The 20,540-nt window shown below is 40.9% G+C and overlaps 1 protein-coding gene across 4 annotated transcripts in view; it reads left to right on the plus strand.

Moving 5' to 3' along the window:
- The window catches only part of TBC1D30 (TBC1 domain family member 30), a 73,543-nt gene that overhangs the window by 42,505 nt on the left and 10,498 nt on the right, over positions 1-20,540 (plus strand). For all 4 annotated transcript variants that reach the window (XM_074375076.1, XM_074375075.1, XM_074375077.1 and 1 more), the window contains 7 exons: positions 37-102; positions 1,374-1,499; positions 3,229-3,414; positions 8,668-8,836; positions 10,744-10,912; positions 14,388-14,493; positions 19,495-19,607. In XM_074375076.1, coding sequence (XP_074231177.1) covers positions 37-102; positions 1,374-1,499; positions 3,229-3,414; positions 8,668-8,836; positions 10,744-10,912; positions 14,388-14,493; positions 19,495-19,607 — 935 coding nt within the window. The remainder of the gene's footprint in view (positions 1-36; positions 103-1,373; positions 1,500-3,228; positions 3,415-8,667; positions 8,837-10,743; positions 10,913-14,387; positions 14,494-19,494; positions 19,608-20,540) is intronic.

The raw sequence follows: 20,540 nt of genomic DNA on the forward strand, positions 1-20,540 counted from the left end.
ATTATCACCTTGACAATATTTCTTCTTTGTTCCTAGTGGTATGATGCTCTCAAGGCAGTTGCCAGACTATCAACAGGAATACCAAAGGAATGGAGGAGAAAGGTGAGGAGGATTTGGATGGCTCAAATACAAAAGGACTGTCACTCTATCCCTCTTTAAAGTGTCTGGAATGTTAAAAAGGATATTCTAGATTTAGTAATTTGAAATCGGTCTCTCTTCATTAGTCATTAATTCAATCTGTTCTATGCCAGGTACTGTTCTGGGGGTACTGGGGATGTGGCAGTGGGAAAAAACCCAGTAGACCAAAATTTTTGTCCTCATGGAGTTTACAGTGAGTACAATATAAAGTATTTCAGATAGTGATAAATGATGTGCCTAAAAATAAAGCAGAGAAAGGAATAAGGAGAGTGTAGGGGAATGGAGGTAAAAAGGCAGCATTGTAAATGGCATGGTGACATTTGAATAGGGCCCTTAAAGAGGTGAACAGTTGGCCACGTCGCTACCCGCTGGAAAAACACTCCAAACAGGAAACACTCAGGTGAGATCATCTCAAGAGTATGCAAGATAAAGGATAAAGCAAGAGGCCAGGGTGGCTGAAGCTCAGTGAACAAAGAGGAAAACATTTGGAGAGAAGGTCATAGAGGTAATATGATGACCTCAGGGGGATGGCAGATCACGTAGGACCTTATAGCCATAGAAGGACTTTTGCCCAGTGTGAGATGAGAAGCACTGGGGAGTTTTAAGCAGGGGAATAACAACTTATATTTTAAATGGACCACTTTTGGCTACTAACTTGAGAATATGAGGAACAAGGACAACAGCAGGAAACCAGTAAAAGACTTGCATTAATTCAGGCAAGAGATGGATCAGGGTTGTGGTAGTGGAGATGGGGAGGAGGGGTGAGATTCTGACATATTCTGAAGGCTAGGTTGACGTGAATTTTTATTGGATTGAATGTAAAGGATGTCAGTGATGATTTCAGGATTGACCTGAGCTACCAGAAGGGTAGAAAACGACCAGGTGGCTGTTGCCCAAGCACAGAGAGCTATACAGAGCCAAGTACAAGATAAAGTAGCTATTCCAATGAACTGAAGGACTTTTCTGTTTTCTTAATAATATCTGTAATGGCTTGATCATTGCTTGGTACATAGTAAAAACTCAACAGATATTACTTGAAAGAATAAATGAAAGTCCCTAATTGGGGCAACTTAGTACAGCATCATTTCAGCGAGGTTCTTAGAGGTTTCTACATGTGGGCCATATCTGGTCTGGGAGAAGTGCTCATTTTCTTGGTGAATGCAATCACTATTTCCTAATAAAAAAAGGTGAAATTATGTATTTTACTTTAGCATTCTTCTTCTTTAATATTTCAGGTTTGGTTGACCTTGGCCGATCATTATTTGCACAGTATAGCCATTGACTGGGACAAAACCATGCGCTTCACTTTCAACGAAAGGAGTAATCCTGATGATGACTCAATGGGAATTCAGATAGTCAAGGTAATGCCCTGGATTTGGTCTCTTGTCCTGACTTAGCAGGCAGAGTCTAGGAGCCAGATGTTTTCTGGACAGAAGATCAAGCCTTATGGTTTGATTGGGTTGTTTGTTTTTTGTTATTGAGCTGCTGTGAGCTGTATAAGCCTTTTGGTTTGACGTCCGTGTATTTCCTGCTTCCTAATTTCATCATTTAACGGCTTTTTAATGGGGAACATGATGATGTCTTGTCTTCATAATTTTGTAGGTTGCCAGTAAAAAGAAAGTGTTCCCATTTATATTTAAGTTATTATCTTGCTCACATGATAGGAGATTGAAATTCCTTTTTTTCTTCAGCATGGGTTGCTGCTTTTAACTGGGTTTTTACATAGACGTCACCAAGAAAAATTTAAAGTTAAGTGTATTTCATATTAGAATAATAAGGCTCTTATTAGGATTTTGATAATTTGTTAACTGTCAGTTTATGAAGGTGGTTAGATTAGCTGGTGGGTTTACTTTAAATCAGACAGTCAACTGTTCAAGCCAGCTGTGGAGGTCGCTGTGTTTCACCTGCCTTGGATTATTGCAGTTGATGAGAGCCTGGTGCCAAAACCCAAGGATGCTGCTTTGATTTGTTTACATCATTATTCCCTTACATAATAAGCCTCTAGCTCATGCTTTTTATTTTATGTGTGTACATTACGTGTGATGCTCAGCTAAGGTTTTAAAAGGGAAGTTGTTTCATCTAAATTTTGGCCACCAGAAGATGGCTAATGTTTTGGCAGATTGGAACATATTTTTTTCAGGAGGAAGTACTAACTACAAAGGAGCTATTTTCTCATCTAACTTGGTCTGTTTTAGACAAATGCCAAAAGAAAATATAGAATTTTATATTGTTTGTTTGAAAAGCTTTTGCATTATCTGCATTTGAGCTGTTATTTATTTAGAATTTCAGTATGTTTCTCAGAGATGAAGTAGTCCATGTTTGAAATATTTTCTTTATGTTTAAGTTGTGAATTAAGGCAATACACATTTTATAACAATCATATTATTAAGACACTCTTTTATTTTCTTACTAAAGTGAATAATAAGTCAGCAAAATGAATTCAGCTCCTGAAAGTCATAGACTCCACTTGGTAATTAAATTATAGATTTTGCCCTCATTAAATATTATAGTACAGAAAATGTTTTTGTCCTTTTTTGCACAAAATTTTAAAACAGCTTGGACGGAATGATTTTTGTGTCTCTTAACAGTTCAGTCTGCATTTTTTTATTCTTTTCTTTTGCTCCTTAATACTATTTGGAGTTTTCATAGCTAAATATTATTTATCTTTTTTTTTTTTTGTAGAAAGAAATAATGTTAGCATCTAGCATACGTGTGTTGGAATGACTTGTTTTATTTGAGATGTATTATTAAAATAAACTGTCAGTTTATATAGAATTATAATATAATTTTTGTTAATTCCTAGTCCCGTTTGGTGTTAACTCCAGAAATACTTTAGGTAGAAAATTTGCCTGACTGAAATTCCTCTTGAAATTGCCTCAGCACATCAGAAAATCAAAAAAAAAGAAAAAAAGAAAAAAAGAAAAAAAAGCTTTGGTCCATGTGTACAAGTTGCATATACATTTTTGAAAACTAAAATCCATGTTGATAATCTGATTCTAGTTACTGCTATAGCAAATAACTGAAGTTTTTTTGTTTTTGGAGAGAGCATAAGGAATTATTTTAAAAAATATTGCTTCCCTCTCATTTTAGGATCTTCACCGCACGGGCTGCAGTTCTTACTGCGGCCAGGAGGCTGAGCAGGACAGGGTTGTGCTGAAGCGGGTCCTGCTGGCCTACGCCCGATGGAACAAGAATGTTGGGTACTGCCAAGGCTTTAACATCCTGGCTGCTCTAATTCTGGAAGTGGTGGAAGGCAACGAAGGGGACGCTCTGAAAGTGAGTATCGGGCTCTGAAGAAGGCAACTGAAACTTCTAATGACCCAGCATACTATTTCCCCCAGGTCCCCAGGTTAAAGCCCAGCCACATGACAGATTCCTGTAGCTGCCAGATTTGAGGAGAGTGGTTATGTTTTTAGTCTCACTTATGAGGCATCATATTTTTAAAGCAAGTTAAATACTGATTGTATTGATTATCCGGTGCTGCATAGCAAATTAGTCGCTTCAGAGACCAAACATATATTACCTCACAGTTTCTTTGAGTCAGGAATCTGGGCGCAGCTTAGCTGGCTCAGAGTCACATCACTGAGGCATTCAAGCTCTTGGCTGGGGCTCTAGTCTCATCTGAAGGCTCGATTGAAGGGAGAGAGCATTCACTTCCAAGTTCATTCATGTGGTTGTCGGCAACATTTAGTCCAGGGTTGTTGGACGGAGTGAGGGCCTCAGTTTCTTGCTGGCTATTGGCCAGAGGCCCTCTTTAGTTATCTGCTATTTAGGCTTCTCCATTACACAGCAGGATGGCTGGCATCCCCCAGCGTGAGCAAGAGAGTAAAAGTGAATCAGCAAAGCAGGAGAGGTTACATTACAGATTTGCCGTCTAATAGCAGGAGTGACATTCCATCATTTTTGCCATGCTTTATTTATTAGAAGCCAGTCACTAGGTCCAGCCCAGATTTAAGGGGAAGGGCTTATACAAGGGTGTGACTACCAGGAGGTGTGGATCACGAGGGGCCATGTTCTAAACTGCTTTATTTGTTATGCTTAATTCTGGTTGGATCTTCTTTTTTTTTTTTTTTCAATTCAAAAAAATTGTTTTTGGTTTTTTTTGGTGGTGGGGATGTAATTAGGTTTATTTATTTATTTCTTAATGGAGGTACTGGGGATTGAACCCAGGACTTTGTGCATGCTAAGCAAGCACTCTACCACTGAGCTGTACCCTTCCCACCTGGTTGGATCTTCTTAATAGGTTGCTTTACTAGTTGATATCTGGGGTGAGGTATGGGGGAGGTAGGCTGAGAGTGAATGTCTATGATGGAAGGGAATGCATGGAGAAATGTTATGGAAGTGAATTATATTTATAATCCTTTAATCTTTGATGTATGGGGTCTTTACTAGTGAAAAAAGAAATTCTGGAAACACTTTGAGGTGGGACACTATGAATTTAAACTTAGAGGTCTGAATGTGACTCAGTGAGTCACCACAAGCAGTCTTTATGAAAAATGAAGCATGTCAGATGCAGAGGATGGCCACTCTTCATTTGCTGGAGATACTATGGGGTTACTAATTCATATCTGAACCCTGGAACTGCTGTTGATTACTACAATGCTTTGTGATGAGTGAAATCAATACTTAATCCTTGTATGCAAGACCCCCCAACCCCCAATTCTGTATTTGATTGTGGCAAATACCTTAGTGATATTCTTAATCACTCACTAATGTCATATGGAAAAAGAAACAAATTTTCCTACTGGTTTTATACACATCATGGTGGAATTAATTATCAATCCAGCCTGACATGATCTAAATCTATATTCACCCTCTCACTTTTCCCCATTCATGTATTTAAGGAAACAGCTTTGAAGCCACTTGTTCATCAAATAGGCAGGGGCAGAGGGGGTAGGCAGTGACAAATCAAACACATGAGCTTAAAACGTATTTTATTAAGAAGGAATTTTGTTTACTCACTTGAAAAGTTGGAATAAACATTTCAGGTGAGGGAGTCGGGTAGAGAGGTTTGGGGAAGGGAAGATACATGCCCGTCAAGTCATGAAGTCTCAGTGATACTTGAGAAACTAAACATTCACATAAAAAGATGGATTAGACAGAGCAGAAAAACTGAATATTTATATTTCTGCCTCTAAGAAAATGAACTCTGTGGGATGAAATGATACCATCATTATTTAGCAATCTTGTGGTTAGACATTTAATATGCAGAGGAAGGTTGGGTCCATGAAGACACTTCTGTTGCAAAGGAAAGTATTGGGTGTCAGTGTTTTTCCAGCAGCTATTTTGGCCTCTGCAAGTTGTAATTATTAGGGAAACAAATGGTTTATCAGAAATGGGTAAACCATTTTCCCTGCTTTTTTGCATTTACTGTTTTTTCTTAGTAACTTTTGTTGTAAACTGTTAAAATTTGAAGCTTCCCCATTATGTTTAAAAATACTTTACTTTTTAAGAGCAGTTTTAGGTTCACAGCAAAACTGAGAGGAAGGTACAGACATTTTTCCAATACCCGCCCCCGCCGCCCACCCCAGACAGTCTCCTTCATTATCAACATCATTCACCATAGTGGTACCTTTGTTAAAATCAATGAACCTGCATTGACACCTCAGTAATTACCTAAAGTCCATAGTTTACACTAGGGTTCACTCTTGGTGTTGTACATTCTATGGGCTTGAACGAATATATAATGACATATAGTCATCATTATAATATTACACAGTGTATTTTTATAGCCCTAAAAATCCTCTGTTCTCTACTTATTCATCACCCCCTCAACCACTGATGTTTTTACTACTTTCATAGTTTTGCCTTTCCCAGAATGTCATATGGTTGGATTCATACAGCATGTAGCCTTTTCAGATTGACTTCTTTCACTTAGTAACATGCATTTAAGGTGTCTCCATGTCTCTTCATGGCTTGATAATTTAATTCTTTTTAGTGATGAACAATAGTGCATTGTCTGGACCTACTGAGGGTATATTGGTTTCTTTAAAAATGCACGTGCAGGTTTTTGTGTGCATGTAAGTTTCCGACTCCTTTGGCCAAATACCAAGGAGTCCAGTTGCTGGATTCTATGGTAAGAGTGTATTTAGTTTTGTAAAAAACAAAACAGAAAAAAGGCAAATTGTCTTCCAGAGTGACCATACTGTTTTGCATTCCTCCCAGCAAAATCTGAGAGTTCTTATTGCTCCACATCCTTGCCAGCATTTGGTGATGTCAGCATTCCAGAGTTTGGCCATTGTAGTAAGTGTGTGGTGGTATCTCATTGCTGTTTTAATTTGAATTTCTCTGATGACTATGACGTGGAGCATCTTTTCATAGCTAATTTGCCGTCTGTATATTTTCTTTGGTGTGGTATCTGTTAAGGTCTTTGGTCTTTGTTAATCAGGTTGTTTGTTTTCTTATTGTGTGTGTGTTTTTTGTTTTTTTTTTAAACTTTTTGGGGGGATGAGTAATTAGGTTTATTTATTTATTTTTAGAGAAGGGACTGAGGATTGAACTCAGGAGCTCGTGCATGCTAAGCATGTGCTCTACCACTTGAGCTATACCCTCCCCTCCTTGTTTTCTTATTTGAGTTTTAAGAGTTCTCTGTACATTTTGGGCGCTAGTCCTTTATCAGATGTGTCTTTTCAAATATTTTCTCCCGGTCTGTGGCTTGTCTTCTATTCTCTTGATAGTGTCTTTCACAAAGCAGTTTTTAATTTTAATGAAGTCTAGCCTACCAAGTCTTTCTTTCCTGGATTGTGCCTTAAGTATTGTATCTACAAAGTTATTCCCACGCCCAAGGTCACCATCTAAGCTGTGATATCTTCTAGGAGTTTTATTGTATTGCATTTTTACATTTAGGTCTATGACCTCTTTTGAGTTACTTTTTGTGGAGGGTATATGGTTGTTTCAGCACCATTTGTTGAAGAGACTGTTCTATTGCCATTATATATCCTGTTTTGTTTTTTTTTAAGATCTAATGTTTGGTCTTGGAAATACAGCAGTAGGTGGAGTGACGTAGCTGACATAGACATAACTGGCTCTTACGTCTTACGTCAGACTTTGAGATGCTTTTGGAGAGAGAATTTCACTGTGTCACAAGAATTACGGTGATAATTGGATTTTTTTCTTGTTTTCATGTAATTTGGGGGGATGGTAATCTCGTTAGAAAAACCTAAGCATCTTTCTCAGTACTGTGTAGCTTATTCTAGAGGAAAGTGCAGTAAGAGACTGCTGCCTTTAAATGTTGCCTTCGTGATCCCATGACTCCCTCTTCTCCTTACCCGTAGAGTGCAAGGTCCCTTCCAGGGCCCTCTGTTGTGCTGAACACCTGCTCTCCCCCTCAGCTGGCCTGGTCTCTCCGGGACTTCCTCCCTCCACGCAGGTTGAATATGCTCCTTTTATTGCTAAGCTCTTATCTCCAGGGTGATGGTACATTTACCTGGTAAATTCATCCCCACATGAGAAGGCTAAGGTGGCTCCCTGGGCCTGTTCAGTCCTGTAACAAAGGTCTCTGGGGGGCCTTCTTGAGAGTGGGTCCCCACCCTTATCGACTTTGTCAAAACTATGATCCTCAAAGTAGGAATTACAAGCTCAGGATGAGGGGAAAATGGTCCCTTGGCAGATATGAGAGGGAATTTTGGGGGAAAATAGTATTTTGTGATATGCTGAAAGTCAAAATACGAGACAGCCATGTCTTCACCAACTTATAGGGCCAGCTATGATTTTGTTCTTAATTTTGCTTTTCCTGTGCACTGGGGAGTGAGCGGGCCTTCTAGGGAGGAGAGCATAAGCAGAGCACGCAAGCCGATAAGGAAAGGACCAGAGACTGACATATAGAGCCCAGACGTGTTTTGCTGGATCATTCTCATGGTTTTTGACATCTTAGAAAAAATACCACAAATAGAAAAGTCAGAATGAAAATAGTCACTTGGAGAACTTGTGAGACAATCTCGCAAAAGAAATCCAGGTTTTAAAAGTACCATCTGCTCAAACAACACCTTGTCGCACTCTCCCAGGAGAGGAAAGTGGACAAGACACCAGTAGCAGCTGTCCGAATGCCCCAGGTTGATGGTCAGTGAATCTTGAGACCGGCGGCCATCGGGGTGTTTCATAATGGGCCGGCTCCCGGTTTTCAGATTAAGGTTGTAAAACTGTGCTGACGTCCGGGAGCCCGTGTTGACGTTCCTGCTGGCTGCTGAGGTGGCAGGCGCTCCACTGCTTCTCGGAGTGAGGCTGAGGGGTGTGCCGTCAGAGCAGTGACCCAGCAGAACCGTGCGGGAGGACCTCAGGTCTAGTGGCCCGTCTAGAAATTGGAGACAGCGGCAGATTTCGGGTCTCAGTGACTTAGACAGTTATGCTGCCGCTCCTCCCATGGGGTAGAGAGGAGCCTTGAGAATCCAGAACGGTTGGTGCCGACACACGTGAAGGATAGCGCACTTTGGCTAAATTGCATTTTGCCTACTTGGACACGTTCCCTCTATCGAGGACATGTCAGGATACTGGTTTTTATGAAGCAGTCTTGTTCTTTATCTTTTTCTTCAGATTATGATTTACCTTATCGATAAGGTACTTCCTGAAAGCTATTTTGCCAACAGTCTCCGGGCGCTGTCTGTGGATATGGCTGTCTTCCGAGACCTGTTGAGACTGAAGCTCCCTGAATTGTCTCAGCACCTGGATACTCTTCAGAAAACGGCAAACAAGGAGAGTGGAGGTAGTGAGGGCTCCATATTGTTTCACCTTTGAAAGCAGTTTACTTCTCTGACCCCACTGTACGTGTGAGCCTGAGCCTTGACTGGAAATACATGTTTTCAGATAGTTCTGTTGGTGAGGGTTTGGTGCGGTGAAACTGATTTCTAGAGAACCAAAACAGAACTAAAAACAAAAAACATAGGGTCACATGTTGAACTTAACTAGAAGTCAGTTGACAACCTAATGCTTTACCAGATCAACAACTATATGTTGTACTCTAGGTGAAGAATGGTATCCATGTCTTGCCATCTAGTTAAGCTGCCCTAAGTTGGCACCAAAACTATAGGAGTTCTTTAAAACTGAGCTACAGGTACAATTTAGCACAAACGGTGGTTTCGCCTGAACCACTGAGGTTATGGAGAGTGGAGTATGTAATTTCATAAAGTTACAGCACGTAAAAGCAGGACTGAGGTGTTTAATGCCCCTTTTGTTCATTCACGTGAAAGGTATTTAAATTTACTTGAGATGCGTGGGCCAGTTCTTGCTGGCGAAGGGCTCCTCTGGACCACCAGGTAGAATCTGAGCCCTGAGGGAAGGGCCTGGGTTGAGTGGGGCGGCGATGGAGACGGCTCTGCACCTAGCTCTGTCTCCATCATCGGGCGGGCAGCATCCAGCTTTCCCGAGGACCCGAGCTCGTAGCTGTCATTATACCCACTGCTTATACTTCCCTGGCTGTGCTTAGGAGACCAGAAATAGAATAGTCGGAAGTTTGCTATGTTTCCTTACCCATGCATTCAAATCTGAGAAAATATGACAGGAATGTGAGGTCCTAGTCTGTGATTAAAATACACTAGAAATTTTAGTGACACCTGAGTGTCTCTAAGCATTTCCTTTTAAATCATTTGAATAATCTTATTTAATTTGGCCATGCAATATAATTGTGCACCAGTAGGGGTTTCATAAAGCTTCCAAAGAGACCAAACTTGCCTGTCCCAGTGTCAGACACACTGTGCTGGGCTCCGCATTTCCCCCAAACACCCTGAACTTGCCTAAGTGGTGACCTCAGGGTCTAGTCTCTGAACAACAATATTCCTTTGTTCATAGGTAAGAAGGAAGCAAATGAGGGCGGGAGAACGGATCTCTTTTTGTTTTTCCTTGGGAAATGCACCTTCTGACTGTAATTTGGAGGGAAGCTTAGTCCAAATATCTAAATTTTTATATTAAATTAAAATATATGCTTCTGCGATCATAGGAAGTGGGAGGAGATTCTGGTTTTTTTTTTTGTTGTTGTTGTTGTTGTTTAAGTGAATTCAGAAACTTCAAAGTGAGCTGGATCCCAGATCTTTAAAACTGGGTATAGTTCAGTTAAAAATATTTTAAAATTTCATTTCTCTTGATCTCCAAATAGTTTGGAATTTTCCAGCTTTCTTTCTGTTGCTGATTTCTGATGTAATTCCATTGTAGTCTGAGCACTATGTATAAATTAAGAAGTGGACAAGTAATTGCTGAAGAGTGATTTTATTTTTTACGGCAAGATTGGAATAAAAGTAGACTTTAATAGGTTTTGAAAATTGGCTTTTGCTTTTGAGAGGCTAAAATCTTTCTTTTTATCCTGTTTTTGGTAAGGAAAACATTCTCCTTAATTTTCAGCACCCCAAATTTCAGCTAGAGCCAAATTTAGTTTTAGGTTAAGGTTTCTGAAATACCATAAAGGATTTGTGAAGTTTATATTACTGAGATTTTTGCTAGACACACCTATGGTCTTCCAGAAGAAGAAGGAGAAAGGAAGAAAGAACCAGAATTTAGAGATGTACAGAAGTCAGTCAGAAGGTGTAGCCTGTTTGGGTGGACATGGAAGACTGAAAGAGGGTGTTTTCCTATCTTTCAAATCATCAGTGCTGGAGAAATGCAGTGTTTGTTTTATTTCAGGTGGATATGAGCCCCCGCTTACGAATGTATTCACGATGCAGTGGTTCCTGACTCTCTTCGCTACGTGCCTCCCTAACCATACAGTTTTAAAGATTTGGGATTCAGTCTTCTTTGAAGGTTCGGAAATCATCCTCAGGGTGTCACTGGCTATCTGGGCAAAACTGGGAGAGTAAGTGATTTCCCCCTCCTGTTCTGTTCTGTGGTGTTGAGGGCCTCATGCCATTTTTGTGCTCTAAAGAGGAAAGCATCCTTATTTAAGTGTGAGAAAAAAGAGGAAGTTGTGAAGTTCAGGCAGTTGCTTCAGCCCTTCTGAACTCTCAGCCGCTTTTCATGGATGTGGGGCAGGTGGGATCTATTTTGGAGAAGGGAGCGGGCTGTTTCAGACCTGTAGGTCTCCTCCTGTGTGGTGTCCTGGCTGGTCCACTGTGTTGGCATCTTTCCTGACACTGCTTGGGGAGAAGGAGAGGGACTTAGATGGAAGAGGAACTGGCAGATCTGGAGAGGACTAGGTGGGTTTGTTGGTTAGGGTTGCAATCTGGTTTATGATTGAATCTTTATAATTTATTTTGTTCTGCTTTTCAGGGCTGTGATAAAATTAAATGAGATAATATGTATAAGGGTATCTAGCATGATGCTTGGTACCTGGTCAGTAGTAGAACACATGGAACGTCTTTCCTTTCATCAAGAGTTAATTCTATGTTTGTGTGTGGTTGATTTTTTTTTGGAGGGAGTAGATAATTAGGTTTATCTATTTAATGGAGGTACTGGGGATTGAACCCAGGACCTTGTGCATGCTAAGCACACAGTCTACCACTGAGCTCTACCCTCTCCGTCCAAGAGTTAATTCTATGTTGAAATCCATTACTACCAAACAGATTTTACTTATACTCTTGACTAGTAGCAGAGCCGAAAAAACTAGGGTATTTTCACTCATCCTAATATATTATGACTATTACATTAAAATTCTACCTTTTGGATAATGGAAGAGACATCAGGATGAAACTGTGGTAGTGAGCTGAAGATGCAGAGTTTTTAATGTTTCCTTCCTAAAGCTATAAATGACTTAAGTGGGAACCCAAAGGCAACATGTCGGAAAACTTGTTAATCACTCCCAGAGTTTTGTTTCAGAAACCTTTTAAGTAGCCTTTTTATTTATGATAAGTTGTTTCCTGGGAGACTTGCAGCATTTTTTACTTTTTGTAAGAAAATCCATCAACTGTCAATTCAGGGATTTAAAAAAATTATTGTTGTGTGGAAATATTTTAAAATATCACATAGCTATCGGCCTCTTTTGCCTTTGTTTTATTGTACATTGCTTTTCAGTTAGGCAAATACCTTCATCTGTGGGGGATTTGTTGTGCTAATTTACTATCTGTTTACTTTCTTCCAGTAGCTGCCTCCTTCTGCAGACATGTATTTCCAATCCAATATTCATTGAGTGTTTGCAATGGATAGGCATTGTTCCAAGCACTCTAGATGTAAAATTAACTCATTTAGTCCTTACTGACATCCTATGAGGTAGGTTCAGTTATCATCCCCATTTTACAGAGGCTGGCACTGAGGCACAGAGAAGTAAGTTAAGCCCCAAATCACCCAGTTAGTAAGTGGAAAGGCCTGAGTTTGAACCCAGGAACCCTGGCTCTATAATCTGTGCTTTTAAAAATATGCATCTACTGATTATAAATGCCTACTGTTTATGAAGTTCAGGGGATCTGTGAATCAGGCTGGTAGAATTTTAAATGTGTCCTAGTCCTTGCTCATTATAATTCTACCTGTTTTGAGTATGCAGCTTCTTAAGTGGGAGGCCAGGCAGCCAACATACAACTTCAAGTGCCCGCAGTGCCGTTATCATGTTAGGAAGTTTAAACACATCCCATTCGATTCTCCCCCAGCCCTGTGAAGTAGGTAGGATTATTCTCCCTGTCTCTTCAAGTGAAAAGACTACCCCAGGAAAGCTAACTGACTAGTTCAAGGTCCCACAGCTCATGAGGAACAGAGCTGGGACCCAATCCTGGATCTTTCTGACTCCATGTCTCTAATCTTCCCTACAAACTTTCCACTGGAAAAACCATAAACCAAATACAGGTGATCTCCAGGTTATAAGCACCTGAGGAATGTACGTGTCTTGTGTATGGTTCATCACGGGACCTCTCCCTTCATCTTGCTTCTGCAACGTGGAGTTTCTTCCTTTTGCTCAGACCAAGGGTGCTCTTGGAAATGTCAGCCGGAGACCCTCAGCTCAGCTGCTCTGGCATCTCTTTCACGTGTCCTTTCTACTCTGACCCGACTGCCTCAGCTCCCTCCCTCATGCCTGGCACTGGCCTCCCCATGGTACCCCACGCTGGCCATGCCACCTCCGGGGCGACCTTGCCAAGCGCATGTCCATCCCCACGCTCCCTGTCAAAGGCCTTCCAGCAACTCTTGTCCTGAGGGCGCTCAGCTGGCAGGCGAGGCCTTTGTGACCTGCTCTCTGCACCCCTCTACCTTCAGCTCTCTCCAGCTCCTCGGCCGCGCAGCCCCCCTGCTCTGGTCGTGTGGACCTACATCCACTTCCCTGGGGAGGGCCTGCTGTCTCCTGCATCCATGTCTTTGGAATGCTTTTTCTTCCTGGTCAACCTGGAGAATATCTAAAAACTCACCTCAAGCATTATTTCTCTTCTTCACCCACTCCCTGCCCCCTAGGATTAAACTTAACCACTGTTTCATTTATGCCCACATGCTACTCCATATTTCTGCAATAATACTTCAGCAGTTGATGTCATTTATTTATTTGCATAATTGTGGCAGTGGAATTTGAACAGCACTCCAGAGCCTGAAGTTTCCCCATCATCATATGTTTCTGAATGGCCCTGTGCAAATCCCCCAACATTAGCGTGTCCCAGAAATTGTGTCTTGTGACTGGTGGACAGTCACCCTTCTATACAAAAAAAGTCACAATAGATACAACAAATACACTGCTCTTTGCTTTGAATTATTCCTTTTTTGCCACCCTCTAGAAGGAGGATTAAAGTCTCACCTGTCTCACAGAGTGGTGGGAGACAGTTTCTTTATTTACACGTCGAATCAAATTGTAAGAAACAGGGTGTAATCTCCAGCTAGCAACAGTGCCCTAAGAAGGGCTGAAAAAACTACCTGTGAAATATCCCGTGGACTGATGAAACAAGCAGATACAGTTCTTGTATTTTTCCTCTTTCACTTCTGCTGCAGTTTGGTTTCAGTCTCTCAGTGATACCACGGTTTGCAGATCAAGAGTAACAGATTCTCCAGGGGATTATTGTTCTTGGGTACCCAATTTCCTGGTTATTATTTTCATCAGTGATGGGTGTTCTGATGTGTAGAATGTGTCACGTGGAAACAAGAAAGATGCCACAGGTGGGGCTGTGAGTCTGCGGGGGGCAGTATGGTAAAGATGGGAACTCACTCTGTAATAGGCACCTGTATGTTGCCCTTCATATTTTTTAAATCTCTTCTCTGCCTACAACAGGCTGTACTGTGAGTGGATGCTAGGATTTTGATTTCTGTGGGTTGCAGACTTGATCGATTTGATGGCAAGAGACAACACATTGTGTTGTGCCTGCAGCATGTGCCTGATAGACAGCATGGGTGTCCTAAACAATTCCTCTTTCTGTCCTCTCTTGATCTAGGCAGATAGAATGTTGTGAAACAGCAGATGAATTCTATAGCACCATGGGCCGCCTGACCCAGGAGATGCTGGAGAATGACCTTCTGGAAAGCCATGAACTCATGCAGGTGAGCGGGCAATGCACCCTGCCTTGGCTCAGGGGACCCTGGTACCATGGGAACCAGCAGTGCCAGGGTAGCGGTCTTGGGAAAGGTATTTGCCCAGCCAGGCCTCAGATTAATTTTTTCAAGTGGCCAACATTCTATGTATAATCTGATAAGAATCTAACAATGTCACAAGAGGAAGGAAGAAATGAATAATGGGTATGCGTTATGGCTTTCATTCCAACTGTGTTGCTTAAAAATCATAAAGTACAATCCCAAACCAAACCAAACCAAACAAAAAAAAGCGCCAGAACACTTCCCTACTCACCACCAAATCACCAGGTACTTATTCTGAATTGATTCGGGGATGTGTGACGTGAAATGATTATTTCTGGGAAGGGATTATTGAGGATAAAAAGGAGATGTTCCTAATCAGCATTTCGGTTTATTTGTTTTGCCCACATCTTCAACTCATGTTATTACATATGAATCATAAATTTCAAAATAGAAGACGTGAAGTGTGTGGTTATTTTGTGGCATGTTACTGTAGCTCAACGTGGTATTTGCCAAGTCATTAACACTGGCAGTGAGTATGGAAGAGATAGCAGCTTCGTTACCAGTCTCTCTTCTGTTAGGTTCTATATCATGATTTTTTTCTCAGTCTCCCCACACCCCTCCATGCTTCCAACTGCTGCTTCTCTTCCTGGTTCTTCCTTCCTCCCGCCCACTGGCCAACAGTGAGTCTTGTCCAAGGTTGACGTTGGGCCCGAGTTCTTTCCTTCTCCATGGTTTCTCTCTCCTTTTTCTTGGTTCCAACTTTCATGTTGGGTTCCGTGCCTGAGGTCATTTTTGGGTGCTGGGGCCCAGTCAACAGGTCAGAAAACAAAGATTCAGGCCCTGATTTAGGGCTTGAGCCATGAAGAGGTTCCACTCCTTTGTTCATTTCCTGGCACCTGCAGCTCCTGCTCGGAATCCTTGGCTTTTAGCAGACAGCTCCCCAATTCTTTGTGAAGACCAGCCACCTCCTCTGGCTTCCAACTGTTCTTTGCCTTCTCATCTCTTCTTCCGTCCTTCCTGTCTGGCTCAGAGGAGGAAGGTGCTCTATCTGACCCTGACTTCTGTGCTCAGATTGCAGCTCCTCTCACAGATCCTGGGCTGTTGCTTCATCCCTCGTTCTCTCTCTTGGAGGGGAATGCCTATTAAAGGACAGATATTTGGCCCATGGGTGGTTCTGATGCAAGTGGCTTTGAGATACCACTTAGAGAAATGCTGGTTTGAAAGAAGCTTAAAGACCCACTCACCTGATTCTGTCACTTTACAGAGAGGAAACTAAGACGAGGAGAGTGAGCATCTTGCCAGATTCTTAGGTTGACTAGTGGCAGACCCAGAACTGGGATGCAGGCTCGATGCCTGGCCTCGTGCTTGTCCTCACCACCCAAAACAGGGCTTCCACCTAACTCAAAACATGTCCTTCTAAAAGCTGAAATCCCCTTTAGAAGAATGAGCAACATTTTATCTCGGCTAAACTTTAAATACTGCCAGAATGAATGATAGGTGTGTTGAGATACGCCATCTTTGTCCTCTAGGAATCTCCTATCTTTGGGATGAGGAGAAAAGAGAACCCCTCCTTTACTCTGCTTTCAGAGAACCCTAGAAGGAAACATCTAGGCTGTGGCTTGACTGATTAGATTGCATTCTAGAAGCTTTTCTCCTGCCGAGGAAAACATCTGGTGAAGATGAACTGAGCCTAATTTGGTACAACTTCTGTTTTCATGTTTCTTGTAAAGCATGTCAATAATGAAAAAGAGAAATGTAATTCCTTTCCAGCACTGCCTAAGTGTAAATGTCTATTTAAGTGTGTGTTGGTAGCTTGGGTAGTAAATAGACTTGTTGGTTTTCCTTGACATTGTAGAGTATTAAGGAGAGAGATGCTGAATGTCATTTCGAGCCACTCTCTTTTCTGTATTCACTCTTTAAACAAATTAATTCAGTGGCTCTGATCCAATCACAGTAGACCTTAAATCTGTCAGCAAACCTGAAATACTTCCAAATGAAAAACGCAGGCTGCATGTAAGGTCTTTAGTTTTAGTTTAGTTTTGAGCTGAAAAGATTCTCCCTGTTTGGTCTTCCCCATTTCTTTCAGTTCTAGGTGCCATATGCAAAATAATCTACAGGATATTTTTCTCCCTATAAATCATACAGTCTTTTATTAGCAGTGGCCATTTTTAAAAAAATGATAGTGTGAGTAAAAAAGATTGGGAGAATGCCAATGAAATAGTGTATATGGATTTCAGTAAGTCTTTTGACAACGTCTCTCATGAATTCTTTGAGGGCAACATAGAGAAAAGCGAGTTAGATGCAATTGCTAGATGGGTTTTAGGTGTTTGGAAAAACCCAATCCAAAGTGGTCCCATGCCGGGAGGTGTTCCCTTTTTCCTATCAGTGATGGAGTGGAAATTACATGAATGTGGATGCTTGGGCAATAGAAGGATACTGTTGGATTAATTAGTGCTGTCAAGGGTGAAAACTGTCTGCCTTGCAAAATTGTGTTCGCCTGCAACTGGATGTGTCTAAGCAGTACCTTTATGACCATCTATAGGAGATGCTCTAGGGGAACTCCTGCTTGGGAGGGAGGGAGGTTGAACTAAATCATGGTTAAATTCCTTTCTAACCCTAAGATTCTATTTGTGTACTATACTTGGGCTCTAAGGTGATGAGTAAAATTGCTTTCTTGGAATCTGTTGTAAATCTCCGATTCACAGTTGAAAACAGAGAGCTTCTCAGGTACCCTGAGGACTGTGGTGATGTGGTGGTGTGCGTTGTACCTTCATGGGATGAACGTGCCTGGCGACATGTGAGACCTTTAAACAAGGGAGTGAATATATGTGAAGTACTATAAGCACGTTTGTTTCAGGAACACTGATTTATTCTCTGAAGGACTAACCAAGAGTAAACGATGGGGAAGGGAAGATCAGAAGTAGAAAACAAAAGCTCAGTGGAGCCAGTGTTCTTTTTGGTCCAATGTCTTTAGCTGAGTGGCCCTTGAAGAAGCTTGGTGAGAGCCCAGACCATTTACACTGGGGCAAGATGTACTTCCCTTTCTCTCTTTTCTTTTTTTAATGTTTTTTCCCCCATTTTATTTAATTTATTTATTTTATTGAAGTATAGTCATTTTACAATGTTGTGTCGGTTTCTGGTGTACAGCTTAAAGTTTCAGTCATACATACATATATTTGTTTTCATATGCTTTTTCATTATAGGTTACTTAAGATAACAGTTCACTGTTAGTAAATTTGTACTGCTTCTCAGCCTTTTGGGTACACAGATCTTCCTGGGCTTACGATGGGGTAACATCCCGATAAACCCATCGTAAGTTGAAAAATGCATTTAATACACCCAACCTACCAGACATCACAGCTCAGCCTCACCTGCCTTAAACATACTCAGGACACTTACGTTAGCCTACAGTTGAGCAGAACCACCTAACACACAGCCTATTTTGTAATGACATGTTGACGATCTCATGTAGTTTATCGAATACTGCAAATGAAAAACAGAACGGTTGTCTGGGTACAGGATGGTTGTAAATGTATGCGTTACTTACCTTGGTGCTCACGTGGCTGCCTGGGAGCTGCGGCTGCTGCCCCTGCCCGGGGTCATGAGAGAGGACCTACGGGATGTCGTAGCCCAGGGAAAGATCCAAGTTCAGAATTTGAAGAATGGTTTCTCCTCAATGCGTATCGCTTTCTCACCATCGTAAAGTCGAAAAATCGTTTAAGTTGAACCATTGTAACTTGGAGACTGTCTATAATCAAGTATGTATGAGATGAGATGCCTTAGAGATGACTTTTGTGGTCCCTATAAGCTGTGTAACTTTGCATAATAAGCAATGGAGAATTGAAGGGAAGGAATTTTAGCCAACACTTCCTTGTTTGTAATCCTGGGATATTACACTAAGGTATTAGTGGATACCACGAAGTTTGGGGACCGATGTGCAAGCTGTTTAGAATCAGAATTGCAGTGGACTGCCCTGGTGGCTGTGAGCTGTGCAGCGAGACTGCAGTGCCAGGAAGCCCCTTTCAGAGCCCTCCTTTTCCTACCCGTGCAAATATTGGACATCTCCTAAGCCTTCAGAAAAACGGTCCTGCTGAAATGAAAAATACCACTTTAAAATACTTTCCCAGAAAAGTGTCATCAGGACATTTGAACAGCTTCCTGGAAGAACTGAGAGAGAGTTAGTGTGATTAATAGACATTTTCTGGTGAATAAGAACCTGAAAGATTGAAGAAATGTGTTTGGAGCAATTGAATTTTCACAAAGTTAAGAGAACAAACAGGATGCTTTCCCTCCTGCTGGTGGAATGATATATGATCTTGCCATTCTGGAGGAAATACAGGTGCTTTTCCCATTTTTATTAATAGATTTTTAACAGCCTGTGCTGTTAACACCCTGTCACTTTTCTTTTCTTTTTTTTCTTTAAAAATAACAGTTAACAATTTTCACCCAGAACTGATTCACAGACATTTGAAAAGGTGGTATCTTTGGAGAAAGCTTGCGGGTGATCACAAGATTGTCCCCTAGACTTAATTTGACTTAATTTTATCCGGAAGGCTGACATTTAATGTCTATAAAAATCATCAAGCAAAGCTTTGAAAAATAAGCAGTACATATGAAGAGCACTGATGGGTTCTTTGTGAGAGAAGTAATAGAGAGCTGTGAATTTTTGAATTAACCCATCTGTCGAATGAGCAGGAGGAAGTCAGACCGCCCCCACTTGCCCACCATGGTCACCAATTGGAGGGCCCTAGACGCAGCTGGGTTGATTTGAGAGCTCACTGTTGTTTTATCTATATTCTTTCGTCTTTCTCTAAAATGATACTGAAGTGTTATCTCTCCACCTGCTGTGTAAGAAGCAGTATCTTCCTCTTCACATCCAAATCATAAACCTTTAATGTCTTTACAGGATTGGTGAGAGTTGTTTAAGGCCACTGTTTCAGACTTGGCAATTGTATTCTTGTTTTTCAGACTGTTTATTCTATGGCTCCATTCCCTTTTCCACAATTGGCAGAATTGAGGGAAAAATACACTTACAACATTACACCATTCCCAGCCACAGTCAAACCCACCTCAGTTTCTGGGTAAGGTCTTTTTTTTTCTCCCCCTTGTTTGTTTCATGATGGAAGACTTAATACCTTCATTTGTTATTGTAGCTTACTATTTGTTAAACCCCAGAAATACATTCCAAGTAGTTTGGAACTTAAAATCTCAGTATCTCTTGCTCAGAGATTTTGATTTAAATTCGAGAGGGAGGTTTTTAAAAGTGTACTTTCCAGAGGAGATTAGAACATAAACTGAAGGGATATTTAGCAACCCTACAACTTATTAAAAAATATCAAATATTAAAAATCTCGGTAAAAAGTGTAGAACTGGTGCCTGAAGAGACAGATGAGTTAATTTAAAATACTTTGCTGACCAGAAATTGACAAATATATATACACAGGAATTTAGAATATGAAAGTGTAGCATATCAAATCAACAGTGAAAAGATACACTACTTAGTAAATGGTCCTGTGCCAGTGAAACCCAATCTGGAAAGAAAGAAAATTAGAGTCATACTTTACACCGTACATTAGGAGAAATTCCATATAGGTGAAAGAATTAAATGGAAAAAAATGAAATAATAAAATTAGCAGAAGGAAATGTAGAAGGCTTATCTTCAGTTCTTTGGAACTGGGAAGGCCTTAATAACTGACTCAAAAAAAAAAAAAAGACAATAAAGGAAAAAAATTAGTTACTTTGAAAATAATTTTCTGCGTGACTAAAACCAAAACAGAACAAAAGAAAACCTCCATAAGCAGACCCCAAAATACTTGTGGAAAAATATTTGTGACTGATGTCTGTCATATATAAAGGTCTTAGAAATCAATAAGAAAATGACCACCCAACTGAAAAATTATGAAAGATGAGGATTGGTCGTTCACATAAAAGGCAACATCACTTGGACTAAGAGAAATGCAGCTTAAAGTGAGATTGAGCTTCTGTTTTCTTCACCCATCAGACTGACAAAAATT

Source organism: Camelus bactrianus, chromosome 12 (genome assembly GCF_048773025.1).
Source record: "Camelus bactrianus isolate YW-2024 breed Bactrian camel chromosome 12, ASM4877302v1, whole genome shotgun sequence".
Classification (NCBI taxonomy): domain Eukaryota; kingdom Metazoa; phylum Chordata; class Mammalia; order Artiodactyla; family Camelidae; genus Camelus; species Camelus bactrianus.